General features: G+C 31.2%; 1 protein-coding gene across 6 annotated transcripts in view; it reads right to left on the bottom strand.

Moving 5' to 3' along the window:
- LOC139087683 (zinc finger protein Xfin) overlaps positions 1–23,269 on the bottom strand; it is a 62,938-nt gene that overhangs the window by 4,576 nt on the left and 35,093 nt on the right. For 2 of the 6 annotated variants that reach the window (XM_070636568.1, XM_070636569.1), the window contains exons 3-5: positions 4,318–5,486; positions 3,267–3,470; positions 31–1,679 (exon numbers count right to left, since the gene is read on the bottom strand). In XM_070636568.1, the coding sequence (XP_070492669.1) occupies positions 31–1,679; positions 3,267–3,470; positions 4,318–5,433 (2,969 nt within the window). In that variant the 5' untranslated portion in view covers positions 5,434–5,486. Of the gene's footprint in view, positions 1–30; positions 1,680–3,266; positions 3,471–4,317; positions 5,487–9,080; positions 9,266–9,297; positions 10,036–23,269 lie in introns of those variants that run through there. The other 4 variants (XM_070636574.1, XM_070636570.1, XM_070636571.1 and 1 more) reach the window with 4 other exon arrangements.

The raw sequence follows: 23,269 nt of genomic DNA on the forward strand, positions 1-23,269 counted from the left end.
TATTAATATTATTTGTGTAATTTGACATACTTAAAGTTACACTTTTTACACTTAAAGTGGGTCTTCTTTTCATTGGCTGAATCCTTTTGCTTTTCTTGTGAATCTTGTGCATCTTGAGCCACTTGTTGTTGTTGTTGCTGTTGTTGTTGATGCTGCAATAAATTTTGTGTATTTAATGCTGCAACCATATTGAGACTCTGCAAACTCTGAAGATTCTTTAAGAATGTCATGTCTTTTGACAGATGTTCTAAAAGCATTGAACTTAATTGTGATGAGCCTGTTGATGCTGTTAAATTTAAAGCCGGATCTGAATATACAGATAATGGTGTGGATGCTGATGATGGAGGCGATTGTACATTATTTTCTTGCACGAGTGATGATTTTGGTGAATAATTTAATATTCCAGATTTTGATAATTTTCCATCATGTTTCTTATCCATGACTCTCATCAATGTGATGTATCTGTTGTATTTTGAATAATTCCGACGTCCAGTTTCATCGTTCATAAGAACTTTTGCTTCACCGTGTTGTGGATCACGCAATAACTTTAGCCTAATATGCTTTGTGATATCCCAACGCCAATTTGAACGATATGCACATAATGAACATTCAAATGGTTTCTTATTTAAATGTCCAACAATATGAACATGAAAACGTGATGCTGTTGATGCCCAAAATGAGCAATGTGGACATTTGAAAACTTTTTTCATTGCTGTATTAATAATATCGTCTCCAGCTTCAATTTTCTTTGTAATTTCACCATAGCCTGGTGCTGATTCAACGCCTAAATATTCACTGTTTGTTAAATTTGGCGGTTCCGGTAAATCATCATCCTCATTTACGACCAAATTATTATCATCTGAATCATCATTTTTATCCGATGCAAGTGTTTGATCATCATTTGTTTCAGATGGCTCTTTCTTGGATTTTGGCAATTGATTCCAGATGAAAACTCGATTTTCCATTGGATGACGTTCATTTGGATTATCAATTGCTGCTTCATCACTCATGTAGTCATCAATTGGAGTCATTTTTTCATCGCCATTTGCTTCTGATGATGATTCAAACAATTCAATTTGTGCACCGGGACATTTTAATAAATGTGACATCAAGTCTTGACTTGTCTTAAAACGTACACGACAGTATTGACAACGAGTCGATCCGAATAATGGCGAATGTGATGATTCCGACTGTTTTCCACACGCTTTTTGATGAATTATAAGATCCGATAGCGTCTTTGCCTCATAACTACATTTACAAACAAGATTTTTATCTTCACTTCCTGTCGCGTTGCCCTCAATTAAGTTCTTCCGCAGCATGTCAAAGAATGAGCTTTTCTTCTTTAATTTAGCAAGATTGTCATTCGTTCCACTTTTATTGACACTCTCAACGCTTAATTCTGGTTTGGATAATAATCTTGTGATGATTTTATATTGCTGTAAATCTGATTCAATACCTTCTTCAGCACTCGATTGATTTCCCTCCGAGTCTGACTTATTACTTGATGGTTGATTCATTGCTGATGTACTCCCTGGTGTCATTTTAATTGGAATCAATGGTGGCATTGGCTTCTTTCGTTTTGATCCAGGACTTGGATTTGATCGTTGATCATCCTTTGAATTTGACGATTCATTCTGGAAATAGTGATCGTTATTTTGCATAATATTAGAGATGGCAAACTACAAAAAAAAAAATAACAAAAAAGAAAAAGAGAAATGAAGAGAAAAAAAAAAATCAGAAAAACCAAACCAAAAAGTTTTAAAAATAAGGAAAAAATAAATAATAATCATGCTTAAATTAAGATCTGAATGGATTGATATTGATTTATAAATTAATCTTCAATTAATGAATTTAAAATATGTAGGTATGATTATCAATAACGACTCGCTTTAATAAAACATAAAATTTAAAGCATCCACATTTCTATTGCTTAATTTGAATTCATTCATCCGTAACATAAATTTGTGTTTAATGTTCTTCTTCTTCTTGCAAATATTGTGAATAATTTATTGAATCTGCTATTGAGAGTTTGGATGTTTAAATCATTTTATAATTAACAATTTTCTCGCTTCAAATATTCCTTAATTGAATTTAATTTTGTGCTAGGTATTTATTTATATAATTATGGTATTTTAAGAATTTTTTTGGGTATTGTTTAATTATTAGTGGTCTTCTAGTGGCAGTCTTTAAGGTATGCATAACAAATTTTGAAATAAATAAAAGAATGCTTTATATTTGCTATTAAATTAAGATTGTCTAGAAGACGTAAGTTAGTCGACCTGCATATTAGCATTAATCAGTAAATTTGCTATCATGTTAAAACAATAATGAGGTAGGACTCGAGATTATTCGCGACGAAAAGCAGGCCGGATTGCAGCTGCCTTTCGTTGATTCTGGATCGCACAAATCGACTAATCGACCAAAAATCAAGATCCAGACCGGCATGATTCTGACGTGTAGCCTGATTCAGTTTCAGACTCGAAGTCACGCCGGTTTGGTGGCAAATTTTTGATTTATTATCCTATTTATACTATTCTGGGATAGAATCTATTGTGCCATACTATAATTTTTAATTAAAAGAACCTTTAGAACCATTATTCGTTGTGACAATCACATGAAAAGATGCTTCAAATTTTTGGTAAACATATGTTTATCAGCTGCACAACTCAATGTATCTTAAATATTTAAAACAAAAAATTTTTAAAAATGACAAATTTTACACGAAAGTTGTCAAATCAACCAACTGCTCCTACAAAACAACTGCTGAGCATTTTTTGTAAAATGAAATATTTTTCAGCCACTACTTTACTGTCAAGCACGACTCTCTTATGTTGTGAAATATTAACGAAGTTCAAGAAGAAAATTGTCGTAATGAATTAAATTAAAGAACAACATTTATATTTCCTCAAATGAAGTTTCATGTGAAGTAAACAAATTAATGTTGGAAACATTAAATACGTACATACAGTCATATCATTTATGATAATCATCATCGTTATAATATTTTTTAATGTGATTCTTTTTTCATAATGTTTGACAAAATGAGGTGGGATTTAATTTCAATAAAATGAAAATTCGGGTATGTAAATTTGATAATCTTGAAATCAATATCAATTACGTTTGAATCCATTTCGCAGATATAATAAAGACAAAAACATATTTTTTAAATGAAATCATTTGGTGAAAAATAAGAAAAAAAAGAAATTTTCTACAACAAAAAATTTACAAAGAACAAAAAACTTGCTTCTTATTCTCATCTTACTCACCATATCAAATATGTTAATATTCTCTGGTGGTGTATCGTCAATTGTTCGTTCTATATCCATACTGTTTGCTAGTGGTGGTATATGATGATTCATCTCATGTACAGTTAAACTTTGCTTAATGTCAGCTGTAAAATTACAAACTGAGCATTTAAATGGTCCATTTCCGCCATGATTTTTCATATGTCGATCAAGATTCCATTTGTACTGAAAATTGTTATGTAAGTTAGTTGAATTATTATTGAATTAATTAAATGAATTAGAAATTGTAAAGGAGAGTTTTCAGATATATTTAGTACATATTTGTAGATTATGGCTCGACCAAGAATTTGGCATCTAAAATGCAGGTTTGTGGTTTTCGGTTGTACCTTAGAGTACATTCAAAGCTCTAACCCTGCATTTTTTGCCAACCGGCGTGCAGGTTTGAACGAATTCACATATAAATTTAACTCAATAAGTCCCATTCACCTTCTTAAAACCAACTAGAACCCATGAATTGAAAATTTTCAAATTTTCGATTGAATTTTCTTTAATTTCAACATTATTCCCAAATTATTGTCCATTTCTTCTGTTTAAAGTAGACAAAAATACGTTTCAATTAGCAAAGCTCAAAGTCGAATCGGATTTCGTATCGAAAAATCGACTCGATTCCATTTTCAATTTGAGTTGACTTCGAGCTCTGATGATTAGACAGTCGATGAACAAAAGCTTGTCATTAACTAGTCATAAAAAGAGTATTCCATCCCGAAACACAATTTTATGTACTCCCGAGATCAATAATAGTTATGTGAATAAAACCATCAAAAGGACCAACATCGACCCCCCTAAAATTCGACATCAATATCAGTTTTCACGTGTAAAGGAAGACAACAAATTAATTTGGATAATTTAACGACTAGTTGAAAAAAAAATTCATTGTTATTCGAGCCATAAAAGTTTGATTTATGTAGTCACGAGTCAACTGCATTCGACAATAAGTAAAAGTATAATAATAACCCAATTTATATTCGCAAAAATGCACTAAATTTTAAAATGATAGTAAACAGCAACTCACCGGAGTTCTAAAATCACATAGAGCACATTTTATCATGGGCATTGAATGATATTTGACATGTTTATTAAAACGTGCACTTATGTGTGTAACATACGAGCATTTTTTGCATCGATAAAATTTCGTGCCTGCATGCTCATCCTTCTCATGTTGAATTAATTGTGCTTCTTCCATTGATGAAAATTCACATAGAATGCATTTAAAAACTTTTGTGCCATTTGGTGAAATATTCATTGATATATCTAAACTGGCCATTTCGTCATCACTTGGAATATCTTGTGGTAGAGATTCTTGATACTGATTCTGTAATTGTGCTTGTAACTGCAATTGGAGTTGATTTTGTAACTGTAACATTTGATTAATTGCATTCAAATCAACAGTTTTTGATGCTGCTGCAACTGCTGCTGCATTAGTCGATGATGATGGTGAATATGTTGGCATTTGCTTATGCATTTGTTTTTGTCTTGCGTCAACACTTAAACGTCTACGTTTCTCACGTCTACGAAAATGTCCAGGCTCATTTATTCCCTCTGTGGAGCCATGGACCATTTTCATATGTCTTACAAGCTTTTGATAATGTCTTGATGCGTATAAGCAAAATTTACATTCGTTTATAACAATCTTTTCACCGTGAACGTCACGCAAATGTACAAGAAATTTTCTTGGATTTTGTGTAAAAAATGGACAATTATTGCATGAATAATTCCTTTTTATCTTACATTGTGGTAAATTTGCATCCGAATCACTTTTATTTCCCGATAAATTATCGTCTAAATCGTGTCGTTCGTGTTGCTGTTGTTGAAAATTATCAACACGACTTTGATCGAGTTTAAAATTAGCGGCCTGTAATGTCAAGGCTGCCACAACAGCAGCTGGCAATGAAATTGGCAATGGATATTGCGATTGTTGTAACTGATTATTACTATTATTAATATTATTATTATCACCAATGCGATCTTCTTTCGGATCTTTTCTCAAATCTAATAATGCGTTATTATCACTATTATCTTGAACTGTTCGACCACGTTGATCAAGAACTAATTGTTCACCGCTTACAACACGACGTACAATTAGTGTATCGCCTTCACCACGATGAACCATTGATGGAGCTGAGTCCATTTTGGTTCAATCGGCATGTAGACTTGATGACAATTTGATCTGTTTATGAGCTCCTGAAATGAGAATGAAGGAAATTGAAGATTATTAGTAATTGAATTATATATTTGGGTATAGTTTATAAAATTTAGTCTTGTTGTGCAAAGTAATGGCAAATGATAAGTGACGTTCATCATCTCAAAATGATGGATGTGTTTAGTTAACAGGTTCGTTGATGATTTGGAAATGAAGCTGAATTAAAGTTTTAGATAACACTCAAACTAACTACAATAATTGCTGAACTACTGAAATCAATCAACATAATATAATACCATAGCAGGCAAAGATCTGAATCTGAGAGCAACGCTCACGAGCATGCTCATCTAAAATAAGAAAGATGAGCCTGTTCTTGAGAGCATAATTTACAATATTGTCACTATTATAATAAACATAATCGGATAGTCAAAGCAGATAGGCCTTCTTATCGGCGACTAAACGATGTTGGTGACAACATGGAAGTTTCTATAGTTGAACAGGTTGCGATTTGTCGACCGTATTTCTGTTCTAAATAGCACAAGTCGATTAATCGGATTTTAGATCGATGAATCGTTTTGTGGTAATCAAGTTTGTAATTATAAACTTCAAATTTCATGGCAATCCACAAATGACATACAATTCATAAAGAACGACTAGTCACAACCTGTTGTACTCGAAAATGTAGACCGGTTAATTCTACAGAATGAGTGTCATCTTAGCAATTTGACAGAAATTGATGTAAGATGCTTATATGTATAGTCTTACATTCACAATATGATGATTCAATAATTTCATCATCATCCACAAGACTCTTGTATCTTCACCAACAACTCTGTTTCTCATATGTATCTATTAATTTCACAATATGTGCTTTTATGATAAAGAAAGATGTAAGAAGAACAGAAAAATCTGCCTATTACATTATCACAGACAAAGAGAATTCTTGAATCAAAATTCAAAAGCAAAAGTCAAAAGAACAAAAAAAGTGGATAAAAGTAAAAAAGATCAATTTGGAGAAAAACTCAATGCTCAGATCAAAAAAAATCCTTTCTTGTTATGAAAAATATTAAAAGTGAACTAGAAAGAAAGAATTTGAAGAAAAAGAGAGAGAAAAAAATAATTTTTTTTATCAAGTGTTTTCTTGCCTATGTGTTGTGTGAAGAAATGTTTCATAAAAAACGCTTATCAGTAGAAACAGCACAAGACGAAATTGAAATAAAAAAATTTTTTCTGTGTTATTTTGTAACAAAAAATTTGTTTCTTTCTTTTCCTTTTGAGACGAAGCACTTTTAATGGGGCAACGCTCATATCTCTCGAGTTTATTATTTCTCTTTTTTTTTTGGTATTTTAAGGTTTGTGACGAAATGCTAAATTCTATACAGAGTCATAATTGCTGTTACTGCTTATCTCTCCAGTATTTTTTTTGAGTAATTCTTTCATTTCTTTATTATTGTTGTTTTTCATTTCTTCAAATACATGAACGCACATAAATTTTATATTATATTCATTCTTTGTTAATTCTCTTATTTGTATGTTTGACGGATCGAAAATTAAGTACTTTTTGTGTTTCTTTTGATCAAATTACAATGACAATGGTGACATATTGGAGAAGTTTATTGAACGGATAATTTGATAAACTGAATTGCTACCATTAATTCCAAATATTTTGTAGGTTATTGACATAAAATATGATATATTCTGAACATTTCATAGAGTTATCAATGTTATCTCAAGTTATCATAACTGCGAGGTCAATCACATGTTACATCCATTAAAAAATTCTTTCGATTCTCACAAAAATCATTCAACTTAATGTCGCAAAGCACAAGACCCTCCACACCATACTAAACGTGAGACATCATTTATTTCACATTTTAATAATTCAAATTTGGGGTAAAAACATGAAACAGCAAGAAGAATAATTCTTATGAAACATTAAGCACTTAAGTTGCTTTATAAAATTTTTATCTTAAAATTTTTCTGCAGAATTTTTCATCAAGGCCATAAAAGTGAATCCCCCCAAAAAAGGGCATATAATTACAGAAATGTAAAAACAAATCTGTGTGATTCACGAAAATTTTATTTCTGTTCCTTTTGTAGGAACTTTTTTTGGATACTATTGTATTTGTCTTGTGGGACTTCATAAAGTGAAACACAATGATTGAAAAGAAAAATTGACAGAAACGTGCCTACAATAAAAGTAACTTTATGTCAGTGCTTTCCTCGTAAACATTCTGAGAATTTCAGCAATCATTGTATGCACGAGAGACAGGATTCATCCTTTGGGAAATGGGAAAATTTGAAAATAACAATGTTGTTGACCATTTATTGAATAATTTAGTGATGGAATTGTATTATTTAAAAATTGTAATGCTTAACTTCAAGAACTTAATGTAAAGTAATCTCAGCAATTGACCTTTCCATAACCAAATGTTAAAGCACAACCACAAAAGGGCCTTAACTTTCGACAATAGGGAAAATACGAATTTAAATTTAAACTTCCTTCCGCTTCAATAATTAAAATTACTTCAACGTTCAAAAACACTTCAACAAAATTGAAATAGTTGAAGTAAATCATAAAAGCTTCTGAATGAGAAATGAGAAAACATAAATTTGCAATTAAATTTCAGCACAAATATTTTTTAGAGAAACATAAATACAGCCAATGTGCATAAAAGTTTTTACGGCATTGCAAATAATCAACACAAAAAAAAAGTTTCATTTGAGAGGATAAATTTCATTGGGATTTTATGTATATGGAGAAGGCTAATGTTTTGTGATGATGTAAAGACTGCAACATAAAACTTTGAAATCATAAAATTAAGCTCACACAAATACTACTGATTACGTGAAATGCTGGATGAAAAATATCATTTATGTTCGTGAAATGAAGCATGGGCGTGTGGCTCGTTTGTAACTTATATCATGAGTTTAAGTACAGAATTGAAAATTCTTTGGTTTGCCATAATTTCAATATAAATGCATTGTGAACTTAATTTTGAGTTGTTAGGGAGAGCATTTAATTCATCGTGGCAGTTGCTAGGGAAAGAATTCTAAAATTTACAATTATCAGAAGTGCCATCTGATAAGAGCCGGCTTTCATGATACCAAGATGACATTGCGATATCATTGAGTATGCTCTTGGCTTGTTATCAAATTCAATTGGAAACTGGCAATAGTAGCTTAAGATAGAAGCTAATTCAATATTCTGAGTGGAACAAGCTTCAGCTAGTCGTCCTTCAACTAGACATAACATCGACCAACCGCAGCCTTTTCCATTCGGCTTTGTCAACTAAGGGACATGTTCCTCAGCTAAATCAGAGTATGGAGTCGTTCACAAAGTTGTTCAAGTACTAAAATATTCAGAGAATTTCGCAATAAAATCACAGTCTTAAAATAGACAGCAATTCCCAAAATTAAACATCTCTTAAGCTCATCTTATTAATTATTGAAATATTCTGAGTGAAGCAACAAGCTGAAAATTCCCAGAATATTTTAAAACGATGTCAAAACTCAACATCCACAGCACTAAATCATGCATTTTCCAAAAGGATATTTTCCATACAACCAGCAATAAAATTTGATTAAAATTGTTAGAATTACAAACATGCAAAGAGTTTATGAATGAAAATTACCATTTTTCCAAACCAAATATCTCTCTTTCTCTCACTTAATTGGTATATACTATGTGTTACTATTAATGTTAGAAATATTATATCCACAATAACTTTTTTGTGCGTATTTGTGTTAGTTGTAATTAGTATGTAGAATATCCTTTTTTAGTTCCAAGCTATAATGTTGATTAGTATTTTTATTAGTCTTATTAAAAGTATTTAATTGCACTAGTCATACACTTCTTATTGTTGCTCCTTTACAACATCCGAAAAGTCTTTTTATATCCAAAAAATTGTCTCACTTTTTCACAATTCAACTCTTATTTTTTATTCAACTTCACTCCTTTATTTTGTCATACTATGTGTCACATTAAGAATTAGAGCAGCTCTCTCTGTAATAATTGATTAGATTTTATGTCGTAGGGAATTATTATAACAACTACTTCATATAGCATTTACGTTTTCATTTCTATTTCATCATTTGCACGTAGTTTATATTATGAAAATACATATTTTTTTCTCTTTTCACTCTCTCTCTCGCACTCTTTAACAACAGCAGCAGTAGAAAAAAATATCCAACACAACTACATTGACAGATTATTTTGTGTACAATAAAAAATCCCCATGCAACATGAACAGTAAAAAATTTTTTCTTCTTTTATATATTCACACAAGCACTGAATGAAAAAATGAAACGTCTTGCAAAACGTTTTTCCTCAACACCGCACCGCACACGACTGACTGAAAGCCGAGAGTTTCACAAATGAAAACTGAACATTTTCTCTGTGATTTTCCGCACCACTTTTGTATGTATTTGTGCTTTTCCTTTTTCTACACTGGCTTACTCATTTAGATTGTAGTATTTTTCAACTCTCTGTGAATATTTTTTTTCTCTGCTGCTGCTGCCGCTAACTGCTTGATATTACTATGAAAAAAAACTTTTTTTTTGTTTCATGTTGAAAAAGAATTTTTTCTTTCTTTCTTTCGTTCTTTTCTTTTTTTCGACACGAAACTCTTTTCTTTTTCATTACTTTTTATTCATTGCTTTTCCGTTCCTCCTTTTCAACAGCAAATAACACGTAATGAATGGGAAAATTATTGTAAGAACTCTTACATTTTTCTTAGAAAATTTCAGCTTTTCACAAAAATTTTTATTCGATTTCGAAATGATTTCGACATGCATGCAATTTACATACATTTTTTGTGTTAATGCTTTGAAGGTTTATACATGGAAGCAATGAGGAATTTTGATGGAACTAAATTACTGCTTTGAATTGAAACTTTGGATGTTAATTAATATTTTATAATAATTTGAAAGAATGGAGAATTTTTTAATGAGATGAAATGTTGAAAAAAGCTGGATCAGCAGAGTTTTTGACAAGCTGTTGGACTAGCTTGCATAAAATTCAGACTCAAACTTATCTATGACATGAATTCGGTCTAAACCTAGGTTGAGATCAATTTTTAATTTTGATAAAGGGTGTTAATCTTTAGCATCGATTATAAACATCAATATAATAAAGATTAAGCCAAGTTTGAGTATCTAGACCTAGGCACTGCCCATGTTTCTCTGTCTAGACAGTCATATCATCGATCATTTTAGGAGTCTTGGCCTAAATAGTCTTGAAAGATAGATCATCATAATTTCTTAGCATCTAATCTATCAATAAGTACAAATTGTATCAAAGAATTTCAAAATAAATGATTTTCCATACAGAAATCTCCCAAATTGACAGCCTAATTTAAATTGACACTCGCCAAATTGCTCAAAGTTCAACCTTCAAAATAATTAATATCCAAAGTACAAAATATTATTTTAAATGCCCATTAAAAAACTATCTTTCCAGAAGGAATCATGACTGCACGTGTTTCAATAATTTTATTAACTGATCTCTGCTTTTGTCTTTTTTTTTACTGCTTAAACTCCACGAAATTTCAAATATTCACACTTGCAAATGATTATATCCATTCAAACCAAAAAGACATTAATTTCAATAAATTTTAAGTATGTTCTTAATTTAGGTCAGGTGCCTGTGCACATGAGACATTATTTAATTAAGATTAGAAATTAGGGCTTGAATTATCGGTTTTAAAATGTATGCAGCTATGATATGATGCACCGGTGTTGAATACATTTCAGTAATTTAGGTTTCAAATTCCTCATTTAGATTTTTGTTTAAAATTATTCAGGTTTTTTAAATTCTGTATAAAGTTTCGTCGTCATTACCATCATAACGCTGTATGAAATTTCAATATTCCAATTCACAATTTAGTCCAACTTTAATTAACTTGTTATATATTTTATTTGTATGTCTTTTAAATATTATCTATGTCTTATTGTAAAATTTATAACACTTAACGTGAATTAATGACTCATAATTTTAAATTTATGCCTATAATGTCTCAAATCAACGTTCTGCAGTTTCTGACTCAACAGTACTTATGCTAAATCCACCATAATTTAATAATTCATAAAGAATTGAAGACGATACAAGAACACTTATGATTGAATTGAATGTTAAATTGAAACTGACGTGCGATTGTGTATATCTCACTACTTCCACATAAAAAACTCTTTTTTTCCATTACTTCTTCTTACACGGACACCTTATCGATTTATTGATAACAAGCAGAATAAGCCAGTGTTACAATCTTTCGTTTATTTTGTTTGTTATTTACCTTGAAATTATGTCTCACACTTTTTTGTTCCCACATTGGTATTAATAATATTTTTCGATAAATTCTTTTTGTGAATCTACCAGGAATTAGAGTTCTGTTAATTCTTTCATGCTGCAATTTAATGAGGCATCAATTATATTTCTAAGAAAATGCTTTTTGCACAAAAACAGAAGAAATTTTTCTTTATTTTTTTCCCAACCTTTTCTTCGTGTTTTGTCAGACAGAGTCTCTCGGAAAAACATTCTTTTTTCTCAATTTTCTTTTTCCACTATGACGATATGAATATAGAAAAAAAATGTGAGCACGAATAGGGAGAGATCGATTGTTGGCGGAAGAAATGAACGTAAATGATATGTTTTTCAATTTCAGATTCTTGTTGTTGTAGATGAATATGTTATAACTTCTTTTTGGTATTTTAATTAGACTTGACAAGAATTTTTTTTCTTCGATACATTTTTAGTTGGGGGAAATAAGAAGATCTTTTCGTGAGATTTTTAATAGAAGTTGAATTTCTGTGGGATTATGTGGAATGTGTGAGTGTGGACAATTCCAATTGCACTTGAGATTGGAAATGTTCAAGCGATAGCCAGTGATAGAATTAGCATTAAGTGACATCTATGGGAGGTCATGGATTGCAATTCATCCGTACAGACAAGGAACATGCTCATGAGTATGTTTAAACGCGAAAAGCGTAAATTAATTGTCTGTTAGGGTGATCTGTATGGCAAGACTAATAACTCGAATAGCATGGTGCCGGGTTTAAGCAAAATCAGGCACTAAGTCATAGTCACACCGGCTTTGTGATCGATTAACCGATTTGTGCTATTCGGGTAAGTAAATAAGTGTGTGTGTGTGTGCGGACTTAAATTGACATGAGCAGTTAAAGATATTTTAATGTTTTGAAATATTCTTTGATTTTTGACTGTCATTGACTTTGAGACTTGTACTTGTTCTTGTGAATCCTTCTTTATAGGTACTGTTTGAACTGAGTCAGACGGTTCAACGGGGTTCAACATTAATGTTAGAATTTATAATCTTGTCATAACTCTTTGACACTATTCAGAAATTCAGCAAGCACGGAATCAATTTTTTCACCTTCCAAACTACACATTTTATAAGAACCTAACCCAAATATCTTAAAAAAACAACAATTTAAAACCCAAACAAATTAACCCATAAAAATTCAATATGTTAATTCGTATTCCCCAAACATAAACTCAAAAGAAATCATTAAGGCATTTCTCAAGCAGCATTGTTTATACGAGAAAAAATCTTCATCATTCACATTTGCTCTTCATTCTTCGTTCATTCCTTCTTCTTCATCTTGCCTTACAGTGAAAATTTTTCATCTAATGAGGCATAATGATGGCACTTGATGTTATTTTATTTCGTCATATCTTTTTCGCTCTCAACTCGCTCACAAAAAAAAAGTTTTTCTTCTCATTTCTAGTGCTTGTTACACCTGTCCTCCACCCTAAATACATTTTCATACTCGTACATATTATTATTATTTTTGTTCCTCTACGTAGAGACGTGTTGTGATAGAAAAACAGAGAGGAAAATGTACGAAATATGTTATACGTTTTGCTGACGATGATGATAATGATGAAGAAGAAGAAGGAAGGAAGAAAAAAATTGTGAAAGAGCACCGACCGAATGTTGAAGAAATTTTTCTTAATTTCCCTTCTTCTTATGAAAGAAAAACAAAAGAAGAAAAAGCAAATGTCGAGTTGCGAGAGAGTCGAGCGAGCGAGTTTTTTTGGTGTCGTAAAAAGCATTACATTTACCCAACAACTATTGTAGCTATACTCTATTTAATGTATGTCTTTATGTCTTTATTTTACACACATATACATCCACACTCTAGTTTTTCTTTTATTCGGAAAAATTTTCCTTCTTCTTTTACATTTTGGCTATATATTTTATATTTTCATCATCAATTAATTGCAGAATGTTTTTCTTCGCTTCACTGCTGTTTCTTCTTCTTCACACGTCTTTAAATTTTTTTTTCCTTTCTTTTTATTTTACTTTTTTTTTTATTTTCTCAAAAATGTTGTAAATGAGGAAATTTTTTTTCTTTCAATGTTACCGAAATAAAGAGAAAATTTCCATGCTTGACTATATAACTCAACAGCTCGTACAGACGGTCTGCGATCGAGGAAATTAAAAGCGTAACTAAAAATCACACAAAAAAGGGATGTCGGAAGAAAAACTTCATTTTTGTTCAACAAAACTCAAAGAATTTTTTCAATGTGTTGTTGCTTATTGCAATGCAAGAGATATTGAGAACTGAGAGTATAGCAAAAAAAAAGAAATATTAATGTGAGAGGAACAGCACAGAAGAATCACGAAATATTCCGAATATCCGTGTGGGGTTGTTTTCCGATATTGTTGTCGAAGCAACGTAGAATGTATGTTGGCGTATCATGTGTGCATGTATATGTGGTGTTTTATGCTTTGTTGATTAAATTAATGTTAAAGATTTCTTCTGCATGTTCTATACATAAAATATGGACATGGTTCTATAGAATTAGAGATAAAAAAATAATACTGTAGATGTTTGTGTGTGTGAGTGTTATGTTACAGCATATTGTTATCATAAAAGATCTCAGATGAATAAAAAAAAAAAATATGAAATCCGGCATTAGACATGGAAATTTTCTCTCAATCTCTCATGTTCCTCTCTCTCTTTCTCTTTTGTTATAATCAAACAATACACAAATGTTGCTATTGCTGTGAATGATAATGAGCCGAAGTGATATGAGGGTAGAAAATATCACGTGGAAAGAGGGCGAAGGTTAATGCTCACACACAAATACACACAAAATGAAAACAGAACTAAAGTAAATAAAATGAAATGGAATTGAAATAAATTTTTTTCTTTTACTTATGGCTTGCAACTTTAATTGTATTGGTGACAAACGATGACGACAATCAAGAATATTTAATTCTTCTTTAAACATTATCACGCTTGAGACGTATGAAGATATGTATTTGGTAACAGCAACAGCGATAATAAAATAAAAAGAATCATAAACATTAAATTATATGAGCTATGTTAAAATCTATGCAGCAGCAGCAGAATAAAACCATAAAGGCAACAAAGAAGAAGAAAAATTTTTTGTTTGCAGCACAAAAATACGATGACGATTGTGCGGGATTTGATTAAAAATATGCTCCGAATTGTGTAAATGTATATGTGTATATGTATAGTCGGGTGGATGATGGTTCTTCGGCGTTTTTCACTGCTCAACATGCTCGAGGAATGGTGATGAAGATTTTTACTTTTTTTTCTCTCTCTCTCTCTCCTACTCACTTACTCACGTTTTCCTCTCTCACTCTCCTTTTTGGTTGGTAACAGTTTATATTTTTAGCATTTCGAAATAATCAAAATCCGTCATTAAATGAAAAAAAAAGCAACGAAAGAAATTTTCTTCTTTTTTTTTCGGTGAAAAAACATTTTTTTTTGTATGCTTTGCTGTGCTATATGCCTCATGTGCTGTTAGCGCAGCCAATTTTTCTTCTTGCATGTGTTTGTGTTAGTTGGATTTTCACCTTTTCAATGGGAAAAAAATTTTCTGTTTTTCTTTATGAAAAAGTTTTTGAAATTATTCTTTCAACTTCAATGACTTTCATAACGATAATGTTGATGCTAGAGGATATTTTTATGTATAATAATCATATTATAGTCTATTTTATGCTCTCAATCCTTTTTAATTAAGAAGAATATTGAAATTATTTAAAGTTGAAGACTTCTGTTGAATGATTTAAGTATTACAAAAATGGTGGTGAATGTACAGAAGACTGTTTTATGTCAAAGCATGAAACTATGGAATAAGGAATTTGGTAGGAATTTATTATTACACGTTTTGCTGAATTATTCTAATTACATGAAACATTAGCATATTGTTATTATGATAGTTGAACTTACAAATTTAGGAATAATCTTAAAAAATCGGAAATTCAATATGGTAAGAATTACATGAAATTTCATTGCGGTTTTTTGCGGTTTTCATTTTCATACAAATGTTATTTTTGAAAAAATTAGTTAATTTTTATGCATAAAAGAATTAAAACTTTCTATTTTTCTCTATTTTATTAAGGTTCAGTTCCGAATTGGTTGATAAAATAGTTTAAAAAATAATTTCTTGCACAAACTTTTGAAATTCAAGTTGTTTTTACCAAATATTTGTCCAGTCTTTCAATATAATATTAAATTAAAACTTGTTTTTGCAAAATTATCTTCAAAATCTTTTTGTGGATTTAAGCATACAAAGTTCAAAAACCGCGGTTTTTAAAAAACCGCATTTTGGATCAAAAAGTGCGGTTTTGCGGTTTTTGAAAAACTGCTTTCAGAAACCCTAGTAAGATCAAAGCAGAGAGGAATCAGGGGCTTTTCCAATGTTTTATGGATCATCTTAATAAGCTGGAGGCACTGCGATTAATATTCTATTGTACGACAGCCTTTAGACTTTCAGTTTATAAAGAGACCCGAACCACTTGCTCAGAATCTGGGACTAAGAGCCATATTGAGACTAATTTGTCATATCTACCTGGCTTTGAATTCTAAAGCTGAATGTTTCACATCTGGATATATTCAACTATCAGGTTTGTGAAGACGTGATTTTGACTTACATTAGAATCTGATAATTTTAGTATGTATCTCTATTGATATAACATCCCTAACAGTCAAAGAGACCGCTTTTAAATACTGAAGTGGTATTCCTGTACCGTAAAAGCATGCTCTTTACTTGCTAGGGCAAGCAAGCTCGTGTGGATTTGATTATACTTGACTGGATGTATGTCTGGTGCTAGGGACGACATATCAAATCTAGAATACATTAGTCGTCCTTTGAACTAGACATACAACTAGTAAAATAACAATATATCCATTCAGGAGTTCGTATTATCAAGAGTTCGAAATTTCTTCATTGCATCAACTCCAGCAATGAACGTCTCAAACTCAATTTAAATCCCACAAAAATCTTCAATACTTAAAAAAATGCTGCATTCTAACTTACTACATAAATACAATTTACTCTAAATATTTAAATTATTCCATCAAATTTATGCAGTATAAAAAGTAATGGATACTTCATGTTTTTTTCTCATAAATGTTGCATGCACACTAATTTACCAGCAACATTCTCGAAAAAAAAAAATACCTATGAATTTCTGAAGAGATGATATTCATACGATTTTCCATTATACAATTACGCTTGCTGTGCAAAACAATTCATGTGTGTGTTGTGTTGAAGTGCTTGAGTAAGTAAAGCCCGAACATAAGCAGAAGAAGAAACAGTCGGAAAAGGAGAGAAAAAAAATGGATGTCGACGGGGAAAAGCGCACGAAAATATATTTTTCAAGCATGATATAAAAATGTATGAAAAATCTGCAAAATCAATTCTTTGGAAAGTTGGTAGCCATTTTTATTAAATGCTCAAGATCAATTCTGCCTCGAGTATGAGCATAAATGTCAAAGAGAAAAATCCACAAAACATGGCATATAACATAATACAAATACCTAAATTCACATCGATAAATCGAGTTCAATGAAATTATTGCTGTTGCTGCTTTTATTGATTTTTTCTTTTCTTTTCCATATCTAAGCATTCTGCTTTTGCTTTTTCAATAATATTGAACCGAATGTTAAGTTTATTTTGATGATGACGCAACACTTACACACACATATTATGGACATAATACACAGTAATATTTCTCCTTTTTTTCTTTTGCGCACCACCAACATTATCAACATCAATATCGGTACGAAAAACTCTCTTTTTTCTACATATACTTTATTCAACTTACTACTTCTTATATCAGTAATTGTTTTCTAATTTATTCTCATATTTTCTATTTATAATAAGTTTCTTCTTCATTCATTTAGACTCGGGGTAGGTATATAAAGAAAAATTCTTTTATCTGTTCGCCTAATGATGATGAAATTACTCGGCAATGACTATGATGAATTTTTTATGAGTCAACCGAGAACGAAAATAAAATAAAAGAGCAAAATAAGAAGCATAGAAATTTTTTTTATGGATTGTTGAATGGTAAGAGTCTCTCTTGCGTTCATGGGGTGTAGTAAGTTACGAGAAGAGATTTCGTAGAAACATAAACGACTTATGTTTATATTAGAAGTTATTGCGAGGCTTTCAACACGTACTCATATGGTGTGGGATCGGTTTTTGGTAATTTATTTAGACGTGAGAAATTTTTTCCGTGAGATTTTTTCAATTATTTTGATTCTGAATTGAGATATTCTGGTTACCTAGGAATTAAGGGGAATTTCAAGTATTGTTCATATGGTAACTTAGCAAACAGTCATTCAACTAAGTTCTAATCTTTAAATGCTGGACGAATAATCCCAAAAAGCATTCCAAATGTCACCAAGAAGCTACACATATACAGAGGCAACTTTTGTTTTATGCTGATCGAAGTAGATTATGTATCCGATAATCAGAGATTCTACTGGAGGTAAATAGGCAACGAAAGAGCAGCATTAGCTTGCGTGTCAACCCACCGATCCTTACTACCCGGACCAAGCCAGGAAAAATTAATTTCTATTTTTCAGAACGATTTTGGTGCATTTTTGGTGTTGTAGTCATGTCCATCCTGACACCCAAAACGTGATTATTTTCATTGCGTTAATAAACTCTGAGTGATAACCAACGAACCTAGTTTGAGTCTGACTTATTACAGAATTTATTTGATTCATGCTTTCCGGGATTTCCCCAAAAAACATTACAAATCAATCAATATTCATGCATTATCAAATCTATTTAAATTTTTGACAAATACAAATATTTGCCTACAATGTCTCAAGTATCATGTACGAAAAATGCTTCCTTTCTTCAGAAAAAATAAACTGTTTCAAACAAACGCAACAGAACACATTATTTAGATTTCTAGAACAAGTCGATAAGATGAGGCTAAGAATGTATATTATAAACACTTGCAGCATAAACATTGCCTATACACATGATTTCTTCTGATTATAATACATTGAGTCAGCTTGTTACTCTGCTCTAATTGGGTATGATGATAATACTTTTAGATTGTGGAGTAAAAACCATGAATATGACTGTACAAAAGAGCTCTTTGTAGTTTTTTTGAAAAATGAATTTAAATCGTCGATTTTTGAGTATAAAATAATACTTTTTTGACATTTTTGATGACTAGAAATGCAAAGAAGAAATCCAGGTCTTTTGTTTGCATGATAATATTTTAAAAGATTACTAAATTGTCAATAAATGAGAAGTCATGACTGGAAATTTCCAGTCCAAAACGAAGATTATCAAATAACGACCATAAAGTATCATTCACTGACCAAATGATATGTCTATGTTTATATTGCTGCTCTTAAACAAACAGTCATGTTAGACAAGTCGTTCATTGACTTTTCATGAAGAAGCAAAAAAAAAAGTTTATCTTTATCACTGAACTTCTCGCATATCTCTGTATGCTCGTTATCTTCGTTTAGATAATTACACCATTCACACCACAATTCATCAAATGTGCACATGGTTTTTACCCAAAAAAATCTCGGTTCTTTATCACTTATTCTTTCGTATATTTTGTAGTTGACAGCAACAAAAGCAATCGATAATCATGTCATTTCATGTTGTTACGACTCTTTTTTACAGAAATCGATAATCTTTTTTTCCTTTTCTCTTCTGTGGCTCTTGTACTTTCTACCCTCACAGATGTATATAAAGCATGAAGCAGAGCCAACGGAAGTTGAGGAAAGACACTTTCTTTTCATTTTTATTGATTAAATCAAATGATTTTTTAATGAATTATTTAAGAATCATTGTTCATCAATTTAGCAAACACCAGCAGTTATTATAGAACAAGCACAAAAAAATAACATATACATGCATAGAAGCAAAAGGAGAAGATAATACAAGCATGGTAATTTTTGTTTTCCGAATGTACATGCACAGCAAACAGAAGAAAAGGGGGCCTCATAAAATATAAATAAATAAATATATTTATCGAAATACAACACGAAAATGCAGACGAATTTCTGTACAGCACAGAAAAAATGCTTTTTGGCGTATGATTTCATTCATTTTCTGAATGTGAATATAAGAATAAAAGTTTGTTGACCTCGCACATTGTCGTTCTTTTTGTGGCTGTTAGGTCTATGTTATGATGCCTTTTTATCGATTTTTCTAGATTTTCATACTACATCTTTATCACTCAATGTTGTTGTTTGTTTACGTTCTGTACGATGAAGAAGAAGAAGAAGAACTAATATAAGTGTTATGACATTACAGAAGGATTGAAGATGATACCTAATTATCCTTTCAAGAGGCGCAGTTTTTGTTTGATGTTTATTTGAGAATTGGTAGTGCATTTAGTAATAAATGAAGTAATGACAATATTATGCTACACAGTATGGAATTAAAGAATATTCTATGAACTTTGGAGAAAAGAGGGAAGCCGAAGTCTGACTTCAAAGCTGACCAAATGTCAAGTGTATACCTAGTCGTGGTAATCACTGTTATCGCTAAATACACCGCTGACGACCGAGCTATGTGTCGCGAAAAGTAGATTAAAGGATAGAGTAAATGCCTTTCCAAACCACCTTGTCTGAAGGGTGGCAGCCCCACAATCAAGCTAGGGATGGTCAGGCTTACAACCTACCATTTCCAAAGTCAACTTGTTCAAAGAAGCAAATTAAAGTAAATAGGACTATGAATTTGGCAGCAATAAATCCATGAGTGCCCACGCCTACATACATAATGAATTGATTACACCCCAACTGTGGTTTCATAATCTACCGAATTTTCAAAATAAATATTTATCACAAGATAATAAGTCTTTAAAATTGCACAGCATTAAAACCTATAATTTCCATCTAAAAACAATGAACCGAGCGATAATTAAAATCACAAAAGTAAACAAGGAAGTTAAAAACTGCATACAAAATCATCAATACAGTAAGTGAGTGAGCATCATTATCATGAACATCATTAAAATTGAATCAATAGTAAAAAATTCAGTTCTATATGTGTTGTAATCAGTGTACATAAAATCTACATATACATAAACCTTATCTCTTGTGTAACATCTCCTTCTGTTACTCTCTGCTCGGTTCTGTAGATATTTTTATTTTTTTTATTCAATTGGCAGCATCTAATTGAATACTGAACAGCGCTTATCTATCTAATTAAGTTTCAAAGACAATAGACTGCACTGAGAATTGAAAAAATGCAGCAAACGAGCAACAATAATAATATTTGTGTGTGTATAAGTGTGTCTATGTCTGTTCGTGCATCGATGTACTTTTTCAATAATAATTGCATCTATGACCTTCAAATTTTTCATCCAATGCATTGTAATTGAGGAAAAAAAAAATGTTGAATAATGATTCCGAAAAAAAAAAGTTCTCAAGCAAATAATTGGGAAAATATTTGGCATCGAATGATGAGATTATTGTGAATATCAAACAAAGAAATGTAGATTTGCCCTTGGGATTTTAATTTTAATTTTTTTATAGCTCTCTTTGTATCAGTTTACTGGTTTCATGGAGTTTGCGGTATGACCCGTTTTAATATAAATTTTTGGAGAATTCATGGGTTAAAAAGAGGTTGAATATTTCATTAAATTGCTTTATTGGTGTCTTTTTGAAAAGTTCAATGATTCTTGGATGATTTATTTTATTTGTGGGTTTGTTCTTAAAAATGAAATGAATCTGCTAGAGCAGTGGCTCTGAATGCATAGTGTAAGATAAGTAAAAGTACATAAGTATGGTGCAGAATTGGCATGCAGGTAGAAATAATCGGCGAAAGCCTCTAAATGCACATATTTTCACGTATAAAGACCACTGCGAATCAGCAATGAATTAAAATATTCCGAAAAACATAGAATGGCTATCAATCTAAAATTTGGGACAAGATGGACATGATTCTGACTTTAAACCAAATCCGGCACCAATTCAGAGTCATGTCGACCAATGGTTCTATTTGATCAACTAACCGATTTCTGCTATTCGGAATATAGTCATTTAGGCCACTGACAAAAATCTTTCTTAAATAATCAATTATTAGATCTTTCTTCCATACTAAGCTAGTTGTCACTCAGTTTTAGATCTCTTCAACTCCTCTAAATGTTGGCAATCGCTTGTGATCCGACTCCATTTAAATAAAACTCAAATGAAGCAATTTGATACCATCTCATCTAATAGCTTCAAGAAGTAAATTGTAGAAAATTGCAGAAAAATAGCCAATAAACTAGTACAGTTAAAAAACCTTGAAAGTCTTCCTAATTGTCCTTCAATCTTCAATTATTTAAAAATCCCTCCGTCACCATCATTAACTTCATAATAAATCATAAAATCTATTCTTCAAGCAATATTTTTTTTTATTCCTCATGGCAACAAATTTATATTTTTCCTTCTAATTTATAAAGTACTTTACTTGCATCAATGACGAATCAACAAAAATGCACAGTAAATTAGCAGCAATCTTTTAACAAATGCATTTGGCATTGAAAAAAGTTTTTTTTTTTATATTCATACATATACTTGAATTAAGCTTTACCGCCGCCGCCGCTTGCATCGGTTTGCTGCTATTTCTCGGAGCCAATTCAATTTTCTTTGAGAAGAACAGAAAGCTCTCCATGTCGATTCGCACATAAATTACATAACAACAACAAAATTGCACAGCCAATGCAATGTAAAGTAACAGCACAGTCAGTTCTAAATAATGTAAAAGCTTTCATGGTCAATGGCTGTTTTCATATGATGAATTTATGTCTCCTTATGGGCAATTAAGTGAGCATTTGATTCTAGAAATAGCACAGATTTAGATACATGTGGCTTAATTCTTAATTAAGATTCTTTTACGCGTGATTATTTGTCATTGAAAATCATAGAAAAATGAATGTATACATACTAAGTATGTTCTATGTTAGTTCTAGTGCTTGAGACATTTAGTTGACGGTTTCATATAAAAGCTATATTTGTAAGCAACAGCTACTGCTTGAATGTAGATTTGTCTTAAGAATCTACAATTTCGAAAGCCGGTCTGTTTTCAACTCCCATAGCCCCACACTCCTGAGTATTCCTTACACCAATTTCAAATTAGATATCCCACAGTTCAAATTTTCCATCCAACTCCTCCTCCCAATTCGAAAAAGAATTATCCCATCCATTAATCAGTCGAATATCCTAGGTACATTGTAAGTAGCAGGTGCCATTGAAAGGCACAAAATAATAATTTTATTTTGATAAATTGAACATTATGACAGTCATTTATTATTAAGATAAAAAGTATTATATAATAATTGAATGTTTTTTTCGCGATGAGGACAATAATAGCTAGTAATCATCGCACATACATGAATTAATTGCTATACTAAGTCGATTTCCTAATTGGCTAATTAAGACAGACTCGTCGTCTATTTGAAATTGCAATGCTTATTTTTTTCTCTCTTTTAGTCTCTTTGCTCTATAGCATTTGTGTCTTGATTACCATAATATTAATACCTAAGCACTTACAGCTAAGTAATAATAAATA

Source organism: Chironomus tepperi, unplaced genomic scaffold (assembly GCF_022539635.2).
Source record: "Chironomus tepperi strain 1889 unplaced genomic scaffold, CSIRO-AGI_Ctep_v1 contig_128, whole genome shotgun sequence".
Lineage (NCBI taxonomy): Eukaryota > Metazoa > Arthropoda > Insecta > Diptera > Chironomidae > Chironomus > Chironomus tepperi.